This window comes from Monodon monoceros, unplaced genomic scaffold, assembly GCF_005190385.1.
Source record: "Monodon monoceros isolate NGI ecotype Baffin Bay Population unplaced genomic scaffold, NGI_Narwhal_1 Super_Scaffold_22, whole genome shotgun sequence".
In the NCBI taxonomy this organism is placed as follows: domain Eukaryota; kingdom Metazoa; phylum Chordata; class Mammalia; order Artiodactyla; family Monodontidae; genus Monodon; species Monodon monoceros.
Window position 1 is genome coordinate 86,440,817 of NW_021703779.1, and position 18,200 is coordinate 86,459,016.

General features: G+C 44.9%; 2 protein-coding genes and 1 long non-coding RNA gene across 3 annotated transcripts in view; 2 read left to right on the plus strand and 1 right to left on the minus strand.

The window, feature by feature from the left end:
• Positions 1 to 18,200, minus strand: part of NXF3 (nuclear RNA export factor 3) — a 1,139,741-nt gene that overhangs the window by 586,887 nt on the left and 534,654 nt on the right. The window lies entirely within an intron of this gene.
• Positions 1 to 18,200, plus strand: part of LOC114905733 — a 336,532-nt gene that overhangs the window by 195,992 nt on the left and 122,340 nt on the right. The gene's annotated exons all lie outside the window — the stretch shown is intronic.
• GPRASP1 (G protein-coupled receptor associated sorting protein 1) lies at positions 6,388 to 10,984 on the plus strand. The gene is given in 1 exon segment (XM_029240083.1): positions 6,388 to 10,984. A coding segment is annotated over 1 exon segment (4,152 nt). The 5' UTR covers positions 6,388 to 6,459; the 3' UTR covers positions 10,612 to 10,984.

The following is an 18,200-nucleotide window of genomic DNA, read 5'->3' on the forward strand; positions in this document are numbered from 1 at the left end:
GGGATCTGCACAACAGAATATAATTTCTTTGCAAACTGTGCTTTTCATGATAACTTATGAACCTGCCTTTGTTGTAACAGACATACAGTTGAAGGCATATGTTTGAAGAGGCAAAAATAGGAGTCCTAATCCCAGTGCTGCCATTAGAACAGCTATACTCCCCTAATGAAAAGGCATTGTTCCTGGGCTGAGGTCACTGTGCCTGGCTCTGTTTTCCTTCAGCATAAATTCTCTTAAAGAAGAACTCACTCCAAATATAACCTGAAAATATTCTGGGGTCAGCCCTCCCCACAAGTTCTTTAGATGTGCTTTGTCTCAAGTAATAGACACAGTTTAGATCTTTCCTAGAGGTTCTTCAGTCTCTACTGAAACTAGACATCTATTGATCCAGTTTCACAGTTTACAAGAACGCAACCCAGCCTTGTTGGTCCCACCTGCAAGGGACTTGAGTTCCTGTGTAAAGCTCCTGAAACTCGGGAATATGAGAATGGATATATTCTAAGAATACATAGGGTTTGGATCAACCTTGAACAAAAGGGAGATCCCAGAGGGAAAGTTTGCCTGAGGAACATGAAGGACAGAAGAAAGGTAAATTAAGCTAAATGGGCAAAACTAGGTCCATGACCACGATGACTGAGAGAGACAGGAGTAGATCACTCAAGCTGCACAGGCAAGGGATATGCTAGTGTGAAAGTTCATGTGCATGTATGTGGGAGGTGGGGTGGGTATAGTGCAGCAGCACAGCTGCTTCTGTATCCCAGGCTTACTGGTGGGGGAATTATTTGGGGGGAGAGAGAGACAGGGAGACAGAGAGAACACGAAGCTGGGGCTCTGCTTTTATTAGGGTCCCACTGTAGGGAGCCTAGGGTTTGTCAGGTTGTCTTTATTGGCTAATTTAAAGCACAAGAGCAGATAGTAGTCTCAGGAAGGAAAAGGCAGGATCTCTCAAGGACTCAGTTGTCTAGGTTAACCAAGGCTTTCTGAAAGAGGGAACTAAATGAGTTGGGAGTGGCCTAGTTCCTTCTCAGGTCCTTTTGCTGGTAGCTATGTCTTACAGCCCATAATATGATTATTCAAGATGGTTTTCTTTTGAAATGGATGCCTTGGCAATCAAAAGCTTAATGTCCGGCACTTAAATCCAAAAGCATAATGCCCAGCACTTACACTACAGAAATTTATATTTCAGAGGCTAGTCCGGGTTACACAGGTGCTAGTGGAGACACTGGAGAGTGAAACTGTGACTGTTGCAATCACACGAGAATCCATTTTACAAGGAAGTAAATATAATATTACTTAACAGACAGACATAGGTCAGTGTCTTGTTTAAATCTTTTCTTTGCTCTCTGATTTTAAAGATGACACTTAATCTACCTGATATATACACGTAGAGAGCTAACACATAAAAAGCTTAAAATACGACTTTTCTCAGTTCAATAAATGTTAACAGCAATAGTGTCTTCTGTAAATGAATTTAGAAAAAATTGTCCAAAAGATATTTCAAAGTCTCACAGTAAAATCAGTCAGCTTTGGTAGATCCGCTCCCCTGCCAGTAAATATTTTGGGATCAATATCCCAACACCTGGAAATTACCAGAGAAGCTTGCATTGGTATGACCATAAACTTGTAGGATAGAAATCGAAATAAAATAGAAAACACAAGTAAATGTAAACTCAAGAGAACAGAGATTTCTTTCCGGTGTTTTTTTTTTCCTACTGCATGTCCAGTGCCTAGGAAAAAGCAATACTCATATATATTTGTTGAATGAATAAAAGGCACCAGACACTTTCAGAAGGAGAAGGAACAGTTCACAGAGGCAAAGAGATTCATGCACACGCACAGATCCCAGAACAGCTCAGACTCCCTTCTTCCACCCTGGCATTCACCCAAGAGAGTATACTTTGGAACAAAGAAAATCCACAGTTCAGCTAAGGCCATTGAAAGAGCACAGTGAAAGACATTCCTCTGAAAACTGACATCTGTTGTCTCTAGATATAGTATAGAATCATCTCTAGATTTTTTCTCTATCACCTAAATATTGTACACTTATAATAAATATCTAATAACAAGTAAAAGCTGATATGAAAATTCATGGTAAGAATAAGGTTCCCTTTTCATCCTGGTAAGCATCCATGATATTCAGTAAATAGGGACTGTCTCCAAGACGAACCTCAAAGATGATTGCAAATTCTCTCTTCTTTAGAAAAGAGAGAAGGCGCTTAAGAGGGTGGTTATAGTGGTAAGAAATGAGCGCCCAGATTGATCCTCCCAGGGGCTGAAGCCCAATTCAAGAAAGTGAAGGGGAATGGACTTTATCAGGATGGTGAGTGAATTCGGTTCCCACTGCTGCTGTAACAAATTACCACAATCTTGCTGGCTTAAAAAAACAAAAACAATAAAATGTTATCTTACAGTCCTGAAGGTTGGAAATAGGAAAAGGGTCTCTCTGGTCTGAAATAAAGGCGATAGGAGGACTTCATTCTTCCGAGGGGTTCTAGGAAGAATCTGTCTCCTTGCCTTTTCCAACTTCTGGGTCTGCCTGCAGTCCTTGGCCTCTGGCTTCCTTCCATCTTCAAAACTAGTGATATCCCGTCCACTTGTGGCGTCTTTCTCATGCAACTTCACTGTGACACTGACTCTTCTGCCTACCTCTTCCACATTTAAAGTAGCCTTGCCATGGCATTGGCCAAGATACAGAAGTGTAATCTTACTTTACATTCAGCTGATTAGCAATCTTAATTCCATCTGCAACCTTAATTCTCCTTTGCCACGTAACATCACATATTTACAGGTTCAGGAGAACAGGACGTGAACATCTTTGGGGGACCTTTATTCAGCTTACCACAGCGAGGGTGCCATTTAGGCGGGTTTTAAAACGGGCAACAGTGCCAGCAGGTTTGTGCTCAACCACAGGTGTGCTTAACCAGGGTTGCTGTTTGCCCCATGGAGCACAGAAAGGAGGGGCTGGAGACTACAGGAAGGATATAGGAGTGCAGGAATCAGAGGATTCAAGGGCCAGCAGGTTTCTGTCTTAGGGAAGTGGGTGGGTCCTTCTCCAAAGAATGGCTGGGGAAAGTAGACTGGTGTGTATGGCAAGTGTGTGAGATCCCAGTTGGTTCTAATCCCTGCCACATTCCCACCCTGCCAAAGATGATGAGTGCTTGGAGGCAACTGTAAGAGAAGACCTGACAGAACCCGGGAAGAGAAGCCAGGACCGGCCCTACCTGGTGCCTGACACCTGACTATGGGATGAGAGACAGGGAGGACTGTCTGAGCCGGTGCGGGTCCCGAGAGGGAAAGGCCCTCTTTCCTGGGCAACTGCGGGGGGGCGAAATGGCAAAGTGTGCTACCGTGCTACCACTGCGACTGAGAAAATGGCAGTGTGGCAGAGAGGATGACGACACTGGCGCAGACAGGTGGTTTGTTTCCTCAGGCCAGAGGTCTATCTAGGGCTGCCTTCCCTTAGAAGAGGGGCAGTGGCTCGGCCTCCACGGGCGCCGCCTCCCACCTTCCTCCCGCCCGCGGCCCCAGAAGGTGGAAAGCAGACCCGGGGAGGGCCGTCCTCACAGCTCCTCTGCCACTGTCGCCCAGGAAGGATGGCGGGTGCGATGGGGGAGGGTAGGGGGCGGACTCCGATCAGTCCGGTACACACACAGACACACACAGAGACACACACACAACACACACACACACCCCGGGATGATCTGTATCCATCCGCTGCTCCCTCCAGCGCGGCCCCTCCCTACCCTCCCAACCCTGGCTCCCAGTGCACCACCGCCCGCCGGCCCCACACGCTGCGGTGCCATAAGTGTGCGGGGCCGGGAGGGTTGTCGCCCGACAGGGGGCGGCGGAGGGCCGGCGTGGCCCCGCCCCTGAGGCCGGGACTCCTCCCGGCCCCGCTCCTTTCTGGGTTGGAACTACGGTGGGCCTGGGAGGGGGCGTCGAGCCCATTCGTGCCGTATCCCTCCGCCCCCTTCCCGACACCCTCGCCGCGAGCGGTTGGTGCCGCAGCCTTCGTAGCCCCTGCCAGGTTTGGCGCAGCCGCGCAGGGGGCGGGACACCTCTTTGCCATTCTGCCCGCACGGCGAGCGGTGGGAATCCGAGTGAGGAGCTGCGACAGGAGGGGGAGGCCGACTATCGGGACCCTGCGTCTGCGAAGGCAAGTGGGGGTGTCTCGGGGGCGACGAGCGGCTCACACCCTGCCCCCCGGACCCTGGCAGCCTGACGAGTGGGAGCCAGCCGGGTTGGAGCGGGTCCCTAAGAGAGGTGCTCATCGCCGGGGGACCCCTGGCGCTGAGGAGGCGGCGACCGGCGGGGACCGGGCCCGAGGCGCGAGGTCTTGGCCACAGGGCTTCCCCCGGATTCTGGGGAGGCGAACGGTGGGGCCGCTCCCCGGCGGGCTTTCTGGGTGCCCGCGCCCCGCCGTCGACGGTGCCTGTGCCAGGAGAGGGCTGTGGGGGAGGCTGCTGCGGGCGAAATGGCGGAGGGGAGCCGGGGTTGGGGCATCGGGGAGGCCGCCGGGGGTGGCGGTCGGAGCCGGGTGCCGAGCGGGCGGGCACGGGGGGCCGCCCGCCCGGGCCTTTATTCTGGAAAGGGGTCCGTCGGACCCCACGTGCCGGGTGCTGTCCCTTCCCACAGTCGCCTCTTTGATGCCAGAGTGTCCTGTGTGCGCGGTAGGTCTGGCGATTTCAGGCCCCGGGGTGCATTTGTAGAGGAGAGGCTTGAGAAAAACTAGGGACAGGAAAACGGCCTGTATTTCTCAAGTTGTGTGGGGATGGGGGGTGAGGGTGGGCAGCAGCCATTGACTGGACACCCGAATTGGGATGGTGTGACTGCGACCAGAGCAGGTCAGGCATCCAGGAATACCTCCTAAAATTCTCCTCTCTACCGGGTTTCTCCACACCTCCTGGCCTTCCTCCCTCACCTCCATCCAAGGTGGGGGGTGGAAAAGATGGACTAGGAGGTGAGGGTGGTACAGAAGTCGTAAATACAAGTACAACCGCACAACCTGCTTTCTAGAATATGCGAGCGTCCTTCCCCCAATCTATGTTGTATAGCACAAGAGATGTGAACACCAAGTAGTGAATCTTTAGAATTGGAGAAGAAAGTAAGAGGAAGAGTGTGATGTGAAGATGAGTTATCCAGAAGCCTGATCCATAGGGCTTAAATTAGAAGAAAATATTCTAACCAACGGGACTGTAAATGTTAAAAGATAGATGACTTGGGTACTCCTATGTTTGTTGTTTGTCTGTCTACCAAGCACTCAGCTGCTACCATTATTTCTTGACCCTCTTACCTTTTGATCTGTTTTTCCATAGGCCTGCTTTAAGGCTGGTCACTTCTGCAAGGAAAGAAAGGAGGAGGAGTCTGGTTCAAATCTCTGGAGGTTTGTGCGAAGAGGGGCGATGCAGGAGACAGCTACCCAGTATTATCATGGCAGGTTCTTTGATCCAAGTGGTTTCAGGGCCTCCTCCACCTCCTACTCTCTGTCAAATTTGCACGTTGCCGCAGAACCCCTTGCCCATTTCCTGCAGGAGATATTAGGAATAGTGAGGTAAGTGTGGATTGATTTGTGAATGGGAGGAAAAGACCTAAGTGTAGGAACCAGGAGACAGAAAACATTAGACATATTAGACCCTTAAACAGAAAGAGAGATGTTTGTATCAGGGGTCAGGGTTCTTGCTTGTCTATCTAGCAGTCAGGCTCCATTCTCTGCTATATGTTTACTTGTACCCAGGATATGCAGCCTGCTGTAGAGTTTGACGCCACTGGGATCAAGGAAAGGAGCGAGAAATTGTGCCACATCAGTGCAGGTTGGTATGGGAATGGGTACAACTTTTGGGTGTGGTAGAGAAGACCAACATAGGTCCAAGAGTGATTAGGGTCTGGCCTGGGGGCTCCTCAGCCTCTCCCATTGCCAAGATACTTAACCACCATCTTCATACCTGTTTAATAACAGGCAAAGTAATATGGCAGCTTTGGGGATAAAAATTGTAGAAAAAATGAAGGTGATAGAGAGACTTCTAATAGCCTAACTCTCCCATCAAGCATTTGAGGTCCAGTCTCTCTATGTGAGTCTTCATGGAGTGACACAGTTGGAATAGACTTAAAGCCCCACGTCATTCTCGCTTCCTAGATTGACTTCCAGTGGCAGCTCTGGTGGTGTTGGAATTGCTGCTGACCACCACCCTCAACAGGTCTACACCCACCCAAGAATCATCCATCCTCTTCCAGCTTGGTTGTGCTTTTTCTTCACTCTGACTGTATTATTGGCTGAGGCTGGGATTGGGAAGGAGCCTGATTGACTGCTGGACTGGTGATTGACTCTAACTTTTGTTTCCAACTGTATCACCTGAATCATCAAAAGATTAGAGTGTGAAGATACAAAACTGTGACAGGTCTGTGGTAGAGGCTGAGACTGGGATAGCAGTATTTAATCATGTCTTCTCTGTAACTTGTACTATGACTGGGGCTGAGACTGAGCCTGGCATCCAGGCCAAGCCTGAAAAGAAGCCTGGAGAAGAAGTTGGGGGTGGGGCTGAGAGAGAGAATGAAGTCCCAGTGGTGGTCAGACCCAAGGTAAGGACCCAGGCCCAGGTAATTCCTGGAGCAAGGCCCACAACTGAGACCATGGCAGTAGTTGGGACACATCCTAAGAGTGAGGCCAAGGCAATCACTGGGGCAAGGTCAATGGATGAAACTTATTCATGGGCCAAGACTGAGTTTGATGCTGAGGCACTACTGAAGACAGAGGGAGTGTCCCAAACCATTGCTATATCCTGGCCACTGATCAGTACTGAGTCAGGGTCAATTGCTAAAACTAAGATCTGGTCTATGGATAGGGAACTGGTCTGTATGGATGCTGAGTCCTTTCCTGGCACCAAGGTCAAGTCCCAATCAGGTATCCAGCCTTTGTTTGAGTCAGAGGAGGAGACCAATATGGGTTCCTGGTGCCATCCCAGGCCTACATCCAAAAAAGAGACTTCTCACAATTGTGATTTCAGATGGGTGGATAGATCCTCTGTGAGCTCCTGGTTCTGGAGTAGAGAAGAGGTCAGTACAAGGCTTCATCCTAGAGACAGGGTAAAGGCCAGTACTAGGTCGAGGCACATGGCCAAAGAAGAGGCCATGCCTAGGCCCAAAACCAGTCGGGAGCTTTATGTTGCATCCAGTTCTGGTTCTGAGGATGAATCTATTAAGACATCCTGGTTCTGGGCCAGAGAAAAGACCAGTGTCTGGTCTAAGCGCAGGGAAGAGACCAATAGTAGGTCCTGGTTTAGATCTAAGAAAGAAGTCTCTGAATCTAATTCTGGGTCTGAATGTGAGGACAATGTAAAATCCTGGTTCTGGGCTGGAGAGGAGGCCAGGTACAAACCCAGAGCCAGGAAAGGGGCCGATGTCAGGGCCAGGCACAGGGCCAAGCGAGAAGCTTCCATTGATTTCATGTCTGGCTCTATGGATATAGTCAAAAAAGAGTCCTGGTTCTGGCCTGGAGAAGAGGCTAATAACTTGTCTAGACCCAAGTCCAAGAAAGAGGTCAGGGCCAGAGCAATGGCAAAGGAAGAGGCCAAAATCAAGGCCAGAGCCAGGACAAAGTGAGAAGCCAGGTCAGAGGAAGAGTTCCTCACTAGGGCGTGGTTCTGGGCTGCAGAAGAGTCCAGCATAGTGGGTGGGGCCACTGTCAAGTCCTGTTCTCAAGTGAAAGATGAGTCCATTGTTGGCAGTTGGTTCTGGACTGAAGAAGAGGCCAGTATGGGGACTGAGGCCAGTGGTAAATTCAGACCAAAGACTGAGCAGGAGCCTATTGGCAATTCTATGCTTGGAACTGGGGAAAAGACCAGTGTGGAAACTGAGGCTGATGCCACTTCCAGATCTATGCCAGCAGATGATACAGTAAAGGTCATTGCCAGTTTCTGCTTCTGGGCTAATGAAGAAATCAATCCAGAGGCTAAAGAAGAGACCATTTTTGGGTCTTGGTTTTGGGTCAGTGATGAGGTCAGTGTGGAAGCTGGTGTTGGGGCCAGCTGTGGGTCCAGGCCAAGGTCTGAGGAAGAAGAGGTCATTGGTCCCTGGTTCTGGGCTGGAGAAGAAATCAATACAGAGCCTGAGTTTAGAGAAGAGGCTAGGCCAGGAGCTGAAGAAGAGACAATATTTGAGTCCTGGTTTTGGGCTGGAAACCAGGCCCAGATGGATTCTGGGGCTGAAGTCAATTGTGACACTATGCCAGAGACTGAAAAAGAGGAGCCCATTATTGGGTCATGGTTCTGGGCTGGAGTAGAAGCTTGTGGGAAGGCTGAAGTCAGCAACAAGTCTAGCCTGGAGGACAAGGAAAAGGGTATTATATCATCTTGGTTTGGGACCACTGAAGAGATCAGTATGAAGTATGCCACTGGTGCCCAATGTAAATTTATGACAACTGCTGAAGAGATCAATACTGAGTCTGACTTCTGGTCAGGAGAACATCCCTGTATGTTTGCTGCCAATGGAGGCAGCTGGAAGTCTAGGCCAAAGGAGGAACAGGACACTGTTGATTCATGGTTCTGGTCCAGAAAATATACAAGGCCAGCAACCACTGTAGGGCCCTGGTTATGGGCTGTGGAAGAGGGCAGTATAGATGATAGGACTGAAGAAGAAGCCAAGGCACCAACCAAGGAGGAGACCATGATCACGTCCTGGTTCTGGAAAGGGGATAAAGCCATTATAGGGACTACAGATAGAGAAGAATCCAGGCCAGATGCTGAAGAGGAAGACATTATTGATTCTTGGTTCTGGGCTGGGGAGGAAGACAGGCTTGAAACAGAAGCAGAGGCTAGAGAAGAGGACAGGCTGGCAGCTGAAGAGGAACATTTTGTTGGGTCTTGGTTCTGGGCCAGGGAAGAGGCCATTAGGAACAAGGCTAACATTTGCAGCAAATACAGTCCAGAAGCTGAAGAGGAGGAAGTCATTGTTGAGTCCCGGTTCTGGGCTGAAGAAGAAGCCAGTCTGGAGGCAGGGGATAGTTTTGAGTCCAAGCATGGCACTGAAAAGGAGGAAATCATTATTGGGTCCTGGTTCTGGGCTGAAGAATATAATATAGACGTTGGACCCCAGGCAATAGAAGAGACCACATCAAGGTCTGGAGAGGAAAGCACTTTCGGATCCTCGTTCTGGGATGCAAAAGAAATCAATGTAGAAGCAGAAACATGCTGTGCATATAAGCCAGAGGATGATGAAGAGATGATTGTTGAGTCCTGGTTCTGGTCTGGAGACAAGGCCATTAATGAGACTGAAACTGTGGCCACCTCTGAATCCAGGCCAGAAAATGAGGAAGGGGCAGTTGTTGGGTCCTGGTTTGGAGCTAAAAATGAGGCCAATAACAGGACTGGTAATGGAACCAACTATGAGTCAAGGACAGTAGCTGAGGAGGATGAGGCCATAGTGGGGTCCTGGTTCTGGGCAGGAGATGAGGCCCATTTTGAATCAAATCCTAGCCCTGTGTACAGGGCCATTTGCAGGTCCAGATGTTCAGTTGAGCAGGAGCCTGATGCTTTATGCAGGCCCCAGAACTGGGAGGAGGTTACTGTTCAGTTCAAGCCTGGCCCATGGGGTAGTGTTGGCTTCCCATCCCCAAGCCCCTTTAGATTTTCAAAAGAAGCAGCATTTCTGTTCTCTGAAATGTTTGGAGGAAAGCCCAAGCACATGGAACTGAGCCTAGAAGGGGAAGAGCAGGAATCTTTGCTTCAGCCTGATCAGCCTGACCCTGAGTTCCCATTTCAGTATGATCCGTCCTACTGGTCAGTCAGGGAAATTCAAGAACATCTTAGGACCAGGGAGAGTGCAGAGCCAGAGAGTTGGTTCTGCAGCTGCATACAGTGTGAGCTTAAAATTGGTCCTGAAGAGTTTGAAGAACTCCTTCTATTAATGGACAAAATTCGAGATCCTTTTATTCATGAAATATCTAAAATTGCAATGGGTATGAGGAGTGCTTCTCAATTTACTCATTATTTCATTCACGATTCAGGTGTTGTTTCACTTATTGAAACCTTGCTCAATTATCCCTCCTCCCGAGTTAAGACAAGGTTTTCAGAAAATATGATTCACTTGGCTCCACCTTATCCAAATCTAAACATGATTCAGACATACGTATGTCAAGTGTGTGAGGAAACTCTTGCCTATAGGTTGGATTCCCCTGAGCAGTTATCTGGAATAAAGATGGTTAGACACCTCACTACAACTACTGACTATCACACACTGGTTGCCAAGTATATATCTGGGTTTCTCTCCTTATTAGCCACGGGCAATACCAAAACAAGATTTCATGTTCTGAAAATGCTACTGAATTTGTCTGAAAATCCTGTCATGACAAAAGAAATACTCAGTGCTGAAGCAGTGTCAGAATTTATGGGCCTTTTTAACAGGAAAGAGACAAATGACAATATTCAGGTTGTTCTAGCAATGCTTGAGAATATTGGTAACAATATTAAAAAAGAGGTATTGTGGTTCACTGATGATGATTTCAGTCTTGAGCCATTTATTTCTGCATTCCATGAAGTTGAGAAATTTGCTAAGGAACTGCAAGGCAAAACAGATGATCAGAATGACCCTGAGGCAGAACAAAAGAATGAGTATGATTAATCACTTGCCTCTGATTGTCCTTATGTTTCTGAGTTATGGTCCTTGAATAATGCTTTAGTTTTCAAAGTTGGTTCTATGTTGTAATGTACACTTTAATGCTGATACTGACTTTGCCAAACTCTGTGTATGAGCTGGATCAATCTTCTGATGCCAAACGAATATTAAAACTGAAAGCACATTTGTTGATACTTGTTTTTGTCTAGATTGTGAATTTACCATTTAGGTTTATAGTGAACTGAGCTATTATAAGTAAGCTACCCTTCTGATTGCTGTTCTAGTGTTATTGATGTCTATTTGAATCATGTTGTGTTTTCAATTAACTTCTGTGTTAAAGTTGGCAGAAATCACCCTTCTCTGTGAGCATAAAATATAGATGCAAAAATAACATATAACACAGAGGTAATTTTTTTATTTTTTTTATTTTTTTTAAACATCTTTATTGGGGTATAATTGCTTTACAATGGTGTGTTAGTTTCTGCTTTATAACAAAGTGAATCAGTTATACATATACATATGTTCCCATATGTCTTCCCTCTTGCGTCTCCCTCCCTCCCACTCTCCCTATCCCACCCCTCCAGGCTGTCACAAAGCACCGAGCTAATATTCCTGTGCCTTGCGGCTGCTTCTCCCTAGCTATCTACCTTACTACGTTTGTTAGTGTGTATATGTCCATGACTCTCTCTCGCCCTGTCAAAGCTCACCCTTCCCCCTCCCCATATCCTCAAGTCCGTTCTCCAGTAGGTCTGCGTCTTTATTCCTGTCTTACCCCTAGGTTCTTCATGACATTTTTTTCCCTTAAATTCCATATATATAACACAGAGGTAATTAACGTATGAATAATAATGCTCCTTGAAAAAGCTATTCTCGCATCTTTAAATGAAAATGTCACCATGGGCTGCTACTCAGGGTATGCTTCAGAGAAGAAGGACCCAATTAATTTGGGCTCTGAAATGTAAGGAAGAGGTTGGATGTTGTGAAGAAAAGCTTGGAGTTGGAAAAAGTGTTCCTATGGGAGTGAGGTATTCAGTCTGCCTGGAGTGGCTGGGAGGAGTGTATTAAGGGATATAGAGGATAAGGTAAGTTTTGAAGAGCTGAGAAGTTGTATTTTGCAGTTCAAAGTATGGGTGTTTCTTTGATCTTACTTAAAGGTTCAAAGAATAAGACCAGAAAGCACACAAATTTAACTGTCAGGAAGACCATTTCTTCATGGTGGTGCCATGGAAAGTGTTAAGGTAATAGCATACAGCCACTAAAAGTGATGATATATACGTTTTAAAATTGGCTAAGAAAAGCTCTGATACTTTCTGTATTTGGTGAAGTAGAAAAGACTGGTATCATACATGGAAAGATGATCCCTCTCCCCCAAAAATGTGTGAAATGGACTGAATTTATGCAAATATATTATTTGATTATGGAAAATCCTGCAACCATGTAAAACATGTCAAAGGAATAAAGAAATGTGAGAGACTACAACTTCAGAAGCACTGGCTTGCTAAATAAAACTGCATAATTTAAAGGGAGTAAGCTGTAAGCTTTCCAAAGTTTCTGAGTTTATGGTACACATTTTTCGGATTCACAAAAGTAATAACGTATCCTCAGATAGGAGCAAAAGTCAGGGATAAAGTTGGTTTGGGGTGGGGGGTAGTCCAGGCTAAAGGGAAATATACAAAGTTTTATTCACTTTTCGTTTGTCTCAGGGTGCAAAGTGCTTTTTTCCTACCGGATTCTAGGCTGCAAGGTTTATGGAAGTAGGGCAAAGTGGCAGTTTTGCCTCCATTCACAAACCACAAGTGCTAACAGAGATCGTCCTGGTGGTGGAAATTGGAGATTGAATGTTTGGCTATCAGTATTTTTCAAGACAGATCCTGTGTGTGTTTTAATACGTCGCCCGAGTTTTGCACAGAATATTAAAAGTCAGTTGGTCTCCAAACTCCTCATGGGGTGTTCCTCGCCAGCCCTGTGCTCCCACAGAGCAAGGCCCAGGCTTAGGGCTGGAAGCTTTGGCTCCGAATCCAGCCTTCCTTTCAGCTATCTTCACCCCCATCGGGAGCTTCAGATTGTTCTAGCAAGCAGCTCAACCCCAGAGGCAAAAGACTGTGCCCTGCGTCCTGCGGGGCTGCGGCGGACTTGCCGAGTGCGCGGTCACGTGGGGCTAACTGTGGGTCACGTGACCACACTCTCACTTGGACCGGCGTAGAGGTGTGTCGCGCTGGAAAGGGATGGGAAAGACTTGCACCTGACGCTTGACAGACGGCTGTGAGAGGAGTGGTAGGACATGATGGTGGGTGCGTGGGTGTTGGTCTCTCCATGCTGCATTAGCCTGAAAGCTAAACCCCCTCAGGCGCCCAGAATTATGGCCTTTGTTGGCTGAGGACACAACCCCTCAGCCAATCGCGAGCGTCTTAGCCAGGGTCTGTTTTTGTCCAGGAGCTCAAGAGGCAGGAAGTCATCCTGCGGGAGGCATACGTGGAGGGAAGCATCGGCCGCTGCTAGAGGAGGTGGGCTCGAGGCCGGATATTGGCATCCGTGGGAGGTGGTGGTGGAGACTAGGTCCGGGTAGAGGAAGTGTCTCGGAGCCTCGCGCTCCCTCCTACCTTCTGCAAGCCCTTACCCCACCCTCGTCTCCCCGCCCAGCGCTGCGTGACTCTGTTTCTCTGTGTGGGTGGGAGAGGTGGACACGTGGAAGCAGTTGGCTTCAGGGGAGCCCAGAGAGAGGAAACGGTGAAGTGACAATTTGTGAACACCGGTGGCCCTGGATCAGGAAACTCAGGTGTGAGGATAGGAACTGTGAGCTACACTCCCTTCCTCCCACCTAGTTGGCACTCACTCTTCTGTCTGTCAGACAGCCGGGATGGCTGGGCTCAATATTGTGGGCAAGTTAGTGGCGGGGGTGGGGTGGGAGTAATGAGAGGGCAACAGGACTGACCTTTACTCTAAGGTTCCAGCTGCCTGGAGATGCAAGAGAGGAATGAACCTCAATCTGGGCAGCTCTAGGGAAGGGGAGAGACGACACACTCACAAGGAGGAAACCTAGATGCTTTGGGCCCTTCACATAAAATTTCTCATTGGGTTATAAGCAAGCTTCTCAACCCTCAAGAGGATCCCTGGATCTCAAGCCAGGCAGCAGCATCCTGGGGGTCTGACCTGGATGTGAGATTCTGAAAGAGCTTAGTCCCATTGTGCCCTCAACAGTTCCCATCTAGAGACACAAGGGTCATTGTTCCACCTGCTCCATCTGAGGCTCCCTCCCTTTTCAGTCTTGGGCCTCAGAGCAGGGTCTTTCTGGGAACCACCTACAAACTGCTTTATGAATATTCTCACAAGTTCACCTCCGCTGTCCCTTTGCTCTTTTCCTTGTATTTTTTTTTCTGGCCAGTGCTTTAGACTTGGCGATTTGCATCTATCCTTGGTGGCACTCCCTTATTTGTGGTAATCCATTTTGGTCAGAGCTCAGCTTTAGGAGGTATCCACAAGATACCAAAGTCCTTTTAGGAGAGTATAGTTAGAAAAAAATAAATTTTACTAATCCCATTAACCTCAGTATTTGCACATTTTACAGATTTGAAGCCAATTAGTACATAGCAATCTTTTTCATTTCTGTTTTACAGATTCATATTCCTCCATTATGTGCCACTACTATAATTGGTTCAATTACTCTCCTATATATGGGCATTTTTTTCCAATATTTTGCTCTTGCAAACACTGCTGGAAGAATAATCTTGTGCAATTGTAACTTTTGTATGGTTAGAGGTATATCTTCAGGGTAGATTCCTAGAAGTGGGGATGGTTGATCAAATGGTAACTTCATATGTAGTTTTATTAGATACTCTGAAATATCCCTCCAAAGGGATATTACAGATTTTCATCCCTGTCAGCAATTTATGGGTTGTCTGTTTACCTTCAGCCTTGCCAATACATTTCTTATTATCCTTTTGATATTTGTAAATTATCTAGTGATGTCATCTCTCTCATTCCTAATGTTAGTAATTGTGTCTTTTGTTTTCCTTTATCATTCTGGCTAGATGCTTATCAATTTTATTGACCTCAACAAACTAGTGTTTAGTTTTATTGATTTTCTTTATTGTTTTTCTTGTTTCTATTTCATTGGGTTTTGCTCTTATTTTTTTTCTTTGGTTTACTTTGTGTTTGTTACTATTTTATTTCTAGCTACTTGAAATAGAAGCTGAGGTCATTAATTTGAGACCATTGTTTTTCTAATGTAGGTTTTTTAGTACTGTAAAATTCCCTCTAATAATGCTTAAGCTGTATCCCACAAATTTTAATATGTTGTGTTTTCATTTTTCTTCAATGGAAATTACATACTAATTTCTTTTTTAGTTTCTTCTTTGATCCAAGAGTTATTTAGAAGTAGGCTATGTAGTTCCTAAGTATTTGAGGCTTTTCCAGATATGTTTCAGTTATGTATTTCTACAGTGCTGACCACAGTATCATTGTGGTCAGAGAACTTACTTTGTGTGGCCTGAATCCTTTTAATTTATCGAGTCTTCCTTTTTGGCCGAGAATATGGTCTATCTTGGTAAATATTCCAATTGCACTTAAAAGAATGTGTATTTTTCTGTTGTCCTGTGAACTGTTCTATAAATGTCAGTTAGGTCTAGTTGGTTCATAAACTTGTTTAGGTCTTCTTTTGTATGTGTTTCCTTATTTTGTCTGTACTTGTTATTGAGAGAGAGGTGCTGAAATCTGACTGTAATTGTGGATATGCCTATCTCCTTGACATTCTATCACAGTATTTTTTGTTGTTTTTACTGTTTTTTAATATACTGCTAGATTCAACTTGCCAGTTTTTTCATTATTCTTCATGAGTGATATTGGTCTATGATTTTATTGTTTTATGCTGTAGTTTTCTCACCATAGTTTCAAAGTTATATTAGTCTTATTAAATGAGTTAGGATAGTTTTTGTTCTTTTTCTAGTCTCAGGAAGAGTTTGTATAACATAAAGAATGTCTTTAAAAAGACATTCTTTTATGGCAGAACATACATTATATAGCATTTTACAGGTAACACAAAATAGGCTTTCACAGACATTATCTTCACCACAGCTTATTCACACAGTTCCTTGCACCTGGAGGGGTCAACTTTCTCACTCACTTGTCCCTTCCTACCAGTCATCTCCAGCCCCCTATAATGTCTGTCAAAGGCCTATCCATTCTTCAGAGATTTTCTAGAAGGCCATCTACCCCCTTCATAGTGACACTCGTGATGCCTTTCATCAGCTCCATGAACTGTCACCTACAGGTGTCCAGTGCTCGTCGAGTTGTCATGCCTTACTCAAGAGTCAAGGAAGGACTTCTTCCTTTGGTATGGGGCTGTAGGCTGGATAATTTCTCTTAGAACTGTATAGTGAGCTTAGTAGATACAGTTTTTAATAGGTCTATAACCCTAGTAGCAAAATTTTTAAGTCTTGTACTAATAGAATTGGGGAACATGGTATTGCATTGTTGTTTTGATATTATTAATGAGATTAAACCTACTTTCAGATGTTTATTAGCCAGTTTGGTTTTCTTTTTGTGAGCAGAGTATGTGTAGGCTTTTCCCATTTGCCTTTTAGAGGTTCTTGGTTTAGAGGTTCCTAAAGGTTCAAGAACTCCTTATTGAATTGTATATACACACAAGCCTGTGAATAGTCCAGGGAATTTTGAAAGAAAAATAATATGGAAGTTGGAAAGTATTTGCCCCACAAAGAATTTTTAAAATTTTGTCAAATCTGTTGGTAAAACAGAGTAGAACTACTCAGGAAAAGTTAAATGGAATACAGATAGAGAGCCCTTATATTGCCACATATATGTGGGCATTTATAGTAGGGTGACAGTTCAGATTCATGGAGAAAAGTGAAAGATTCAGTGTGTCAGGGATCCTCAAGACCATTCACAGGTTCAGTGATTGGCTAGCAAGACTTACAAGGTTCACTATACAGTTGTACTCACAGCTATGATTTATTACAAAAGAATGCAAAACCAAATCAGTGAAGGAAAAAAGCGCATGGAGCAAAGTTCTAAAAAAACCAGGTGCAAGCTTCCAGGAGCCTTCTCCCAGTGGAGTCCCACAGAATACACTTAATTCCTCCAACAACAATTGATGACAACATGTGTGAAATGTTATTTATCAAGGAAGCTTATTAGATACTCAGGGCCCAAGATTTGGGGGAGGTTGGGGTACCCTTTGCCTAGCATGTACCGAAATTCCAGACTCCCAGAAGGAAAGAAGTTATTCAGCATAAACCATATTCTTTGCACAAAGAGTTTAAGTACAGTGAGCCAATCTTATCTGTTCTGGGAATGGTGGGAACCTTCTTTAAATCCAGGTTAACAGAATCCAGCCAAAGGCCAACCTTGTAAGGACTTTATAAGACTAGCAATCTCAGGTCTGCTGTGCTAATAACTCTTTTCTACACATTTGGTGAGTGGTGTTAGAATAATTAGCTAATCATTTGGGAAAACAAGTAATGTTATATCACAGTACATGTGAACAAATTCCACTAAGATTACATACCTTAAATATATCAAAAGGGGTGGGAGGATAAAGAAAAAGAAACAATTAATTACCTAGAATGAATTTTGGCTTCTGATATGTAGAGGGAAATGGAAATGGATTCTTTCCACATAATACCAGTATCATTTATTAGATAATATGCCCTTACTCCAACAATTTCTCATGTCTCTTTTGTAATATATGGAGTTATCTTCAAATATGTTTCTGAGGTAAATTCTGGTGTTAGAAGCATACAGGTTTGCTTTTTGCAGTTTATAACAAACTAACAAACACTGTGGGTTATCTGAAATGTAATATCCATAATTCATACATGACTCCTCTCCAATTAATTTTACCATTTTATCTTTAATATCATATTATATTGATTGAGGTGGAGGGGTACTAATATTCTCATATAACTCCTTTGAAATTCTCTTCGAGTTTCAAAATGGAAAAGTGTGTTGGCCAGGCCAAAGAATATGTCTCTGGGTTGCCATGTCAAATGGCATAATTTCCTTTTATTCTCATGGCTGAATTTTATTTATATATGTAAATAAATGTTATACATATTTATATATATATATAACATTTTCTTTATCCATTCATCTGTCAGTGCATATTTAGGTGGTTTCCATGTCTTGTCTATTGTAAATAATGCTACAATGAACATGGTAGAATAGATATCTCTTAGAGATGGTGATTTCATTTCCTTCGAATATATACCCAAAAGTGGGATTACTGGATCATGTGGTAATTTATTTTTAATTTTTTTAAAAGCCTCCATGCTGTTTTCCATAATGGCTGCACTAACCCACATTCCTACTAACAGTGTATAAAAGTTTGCTTTTCTTTATATTCTCATCAACACATGTTATCTCTTTTCTTTTTGATAATAGTCATTCTAACAGGTTGAAGTGATACCTCACTGTGGTTTTGATTTGCATTTCCCTGATGACTATTGATGTCATCTTTTCATGACATTAGTGATGTCATCCTTTCATGGAACTGTTGGCCATTGTATCTCTTTTGTAGAAGACTGTCTATTCAGGTCCTTTACCCATTTTTAAATCAGATTATTATTATTATTTTTACTATT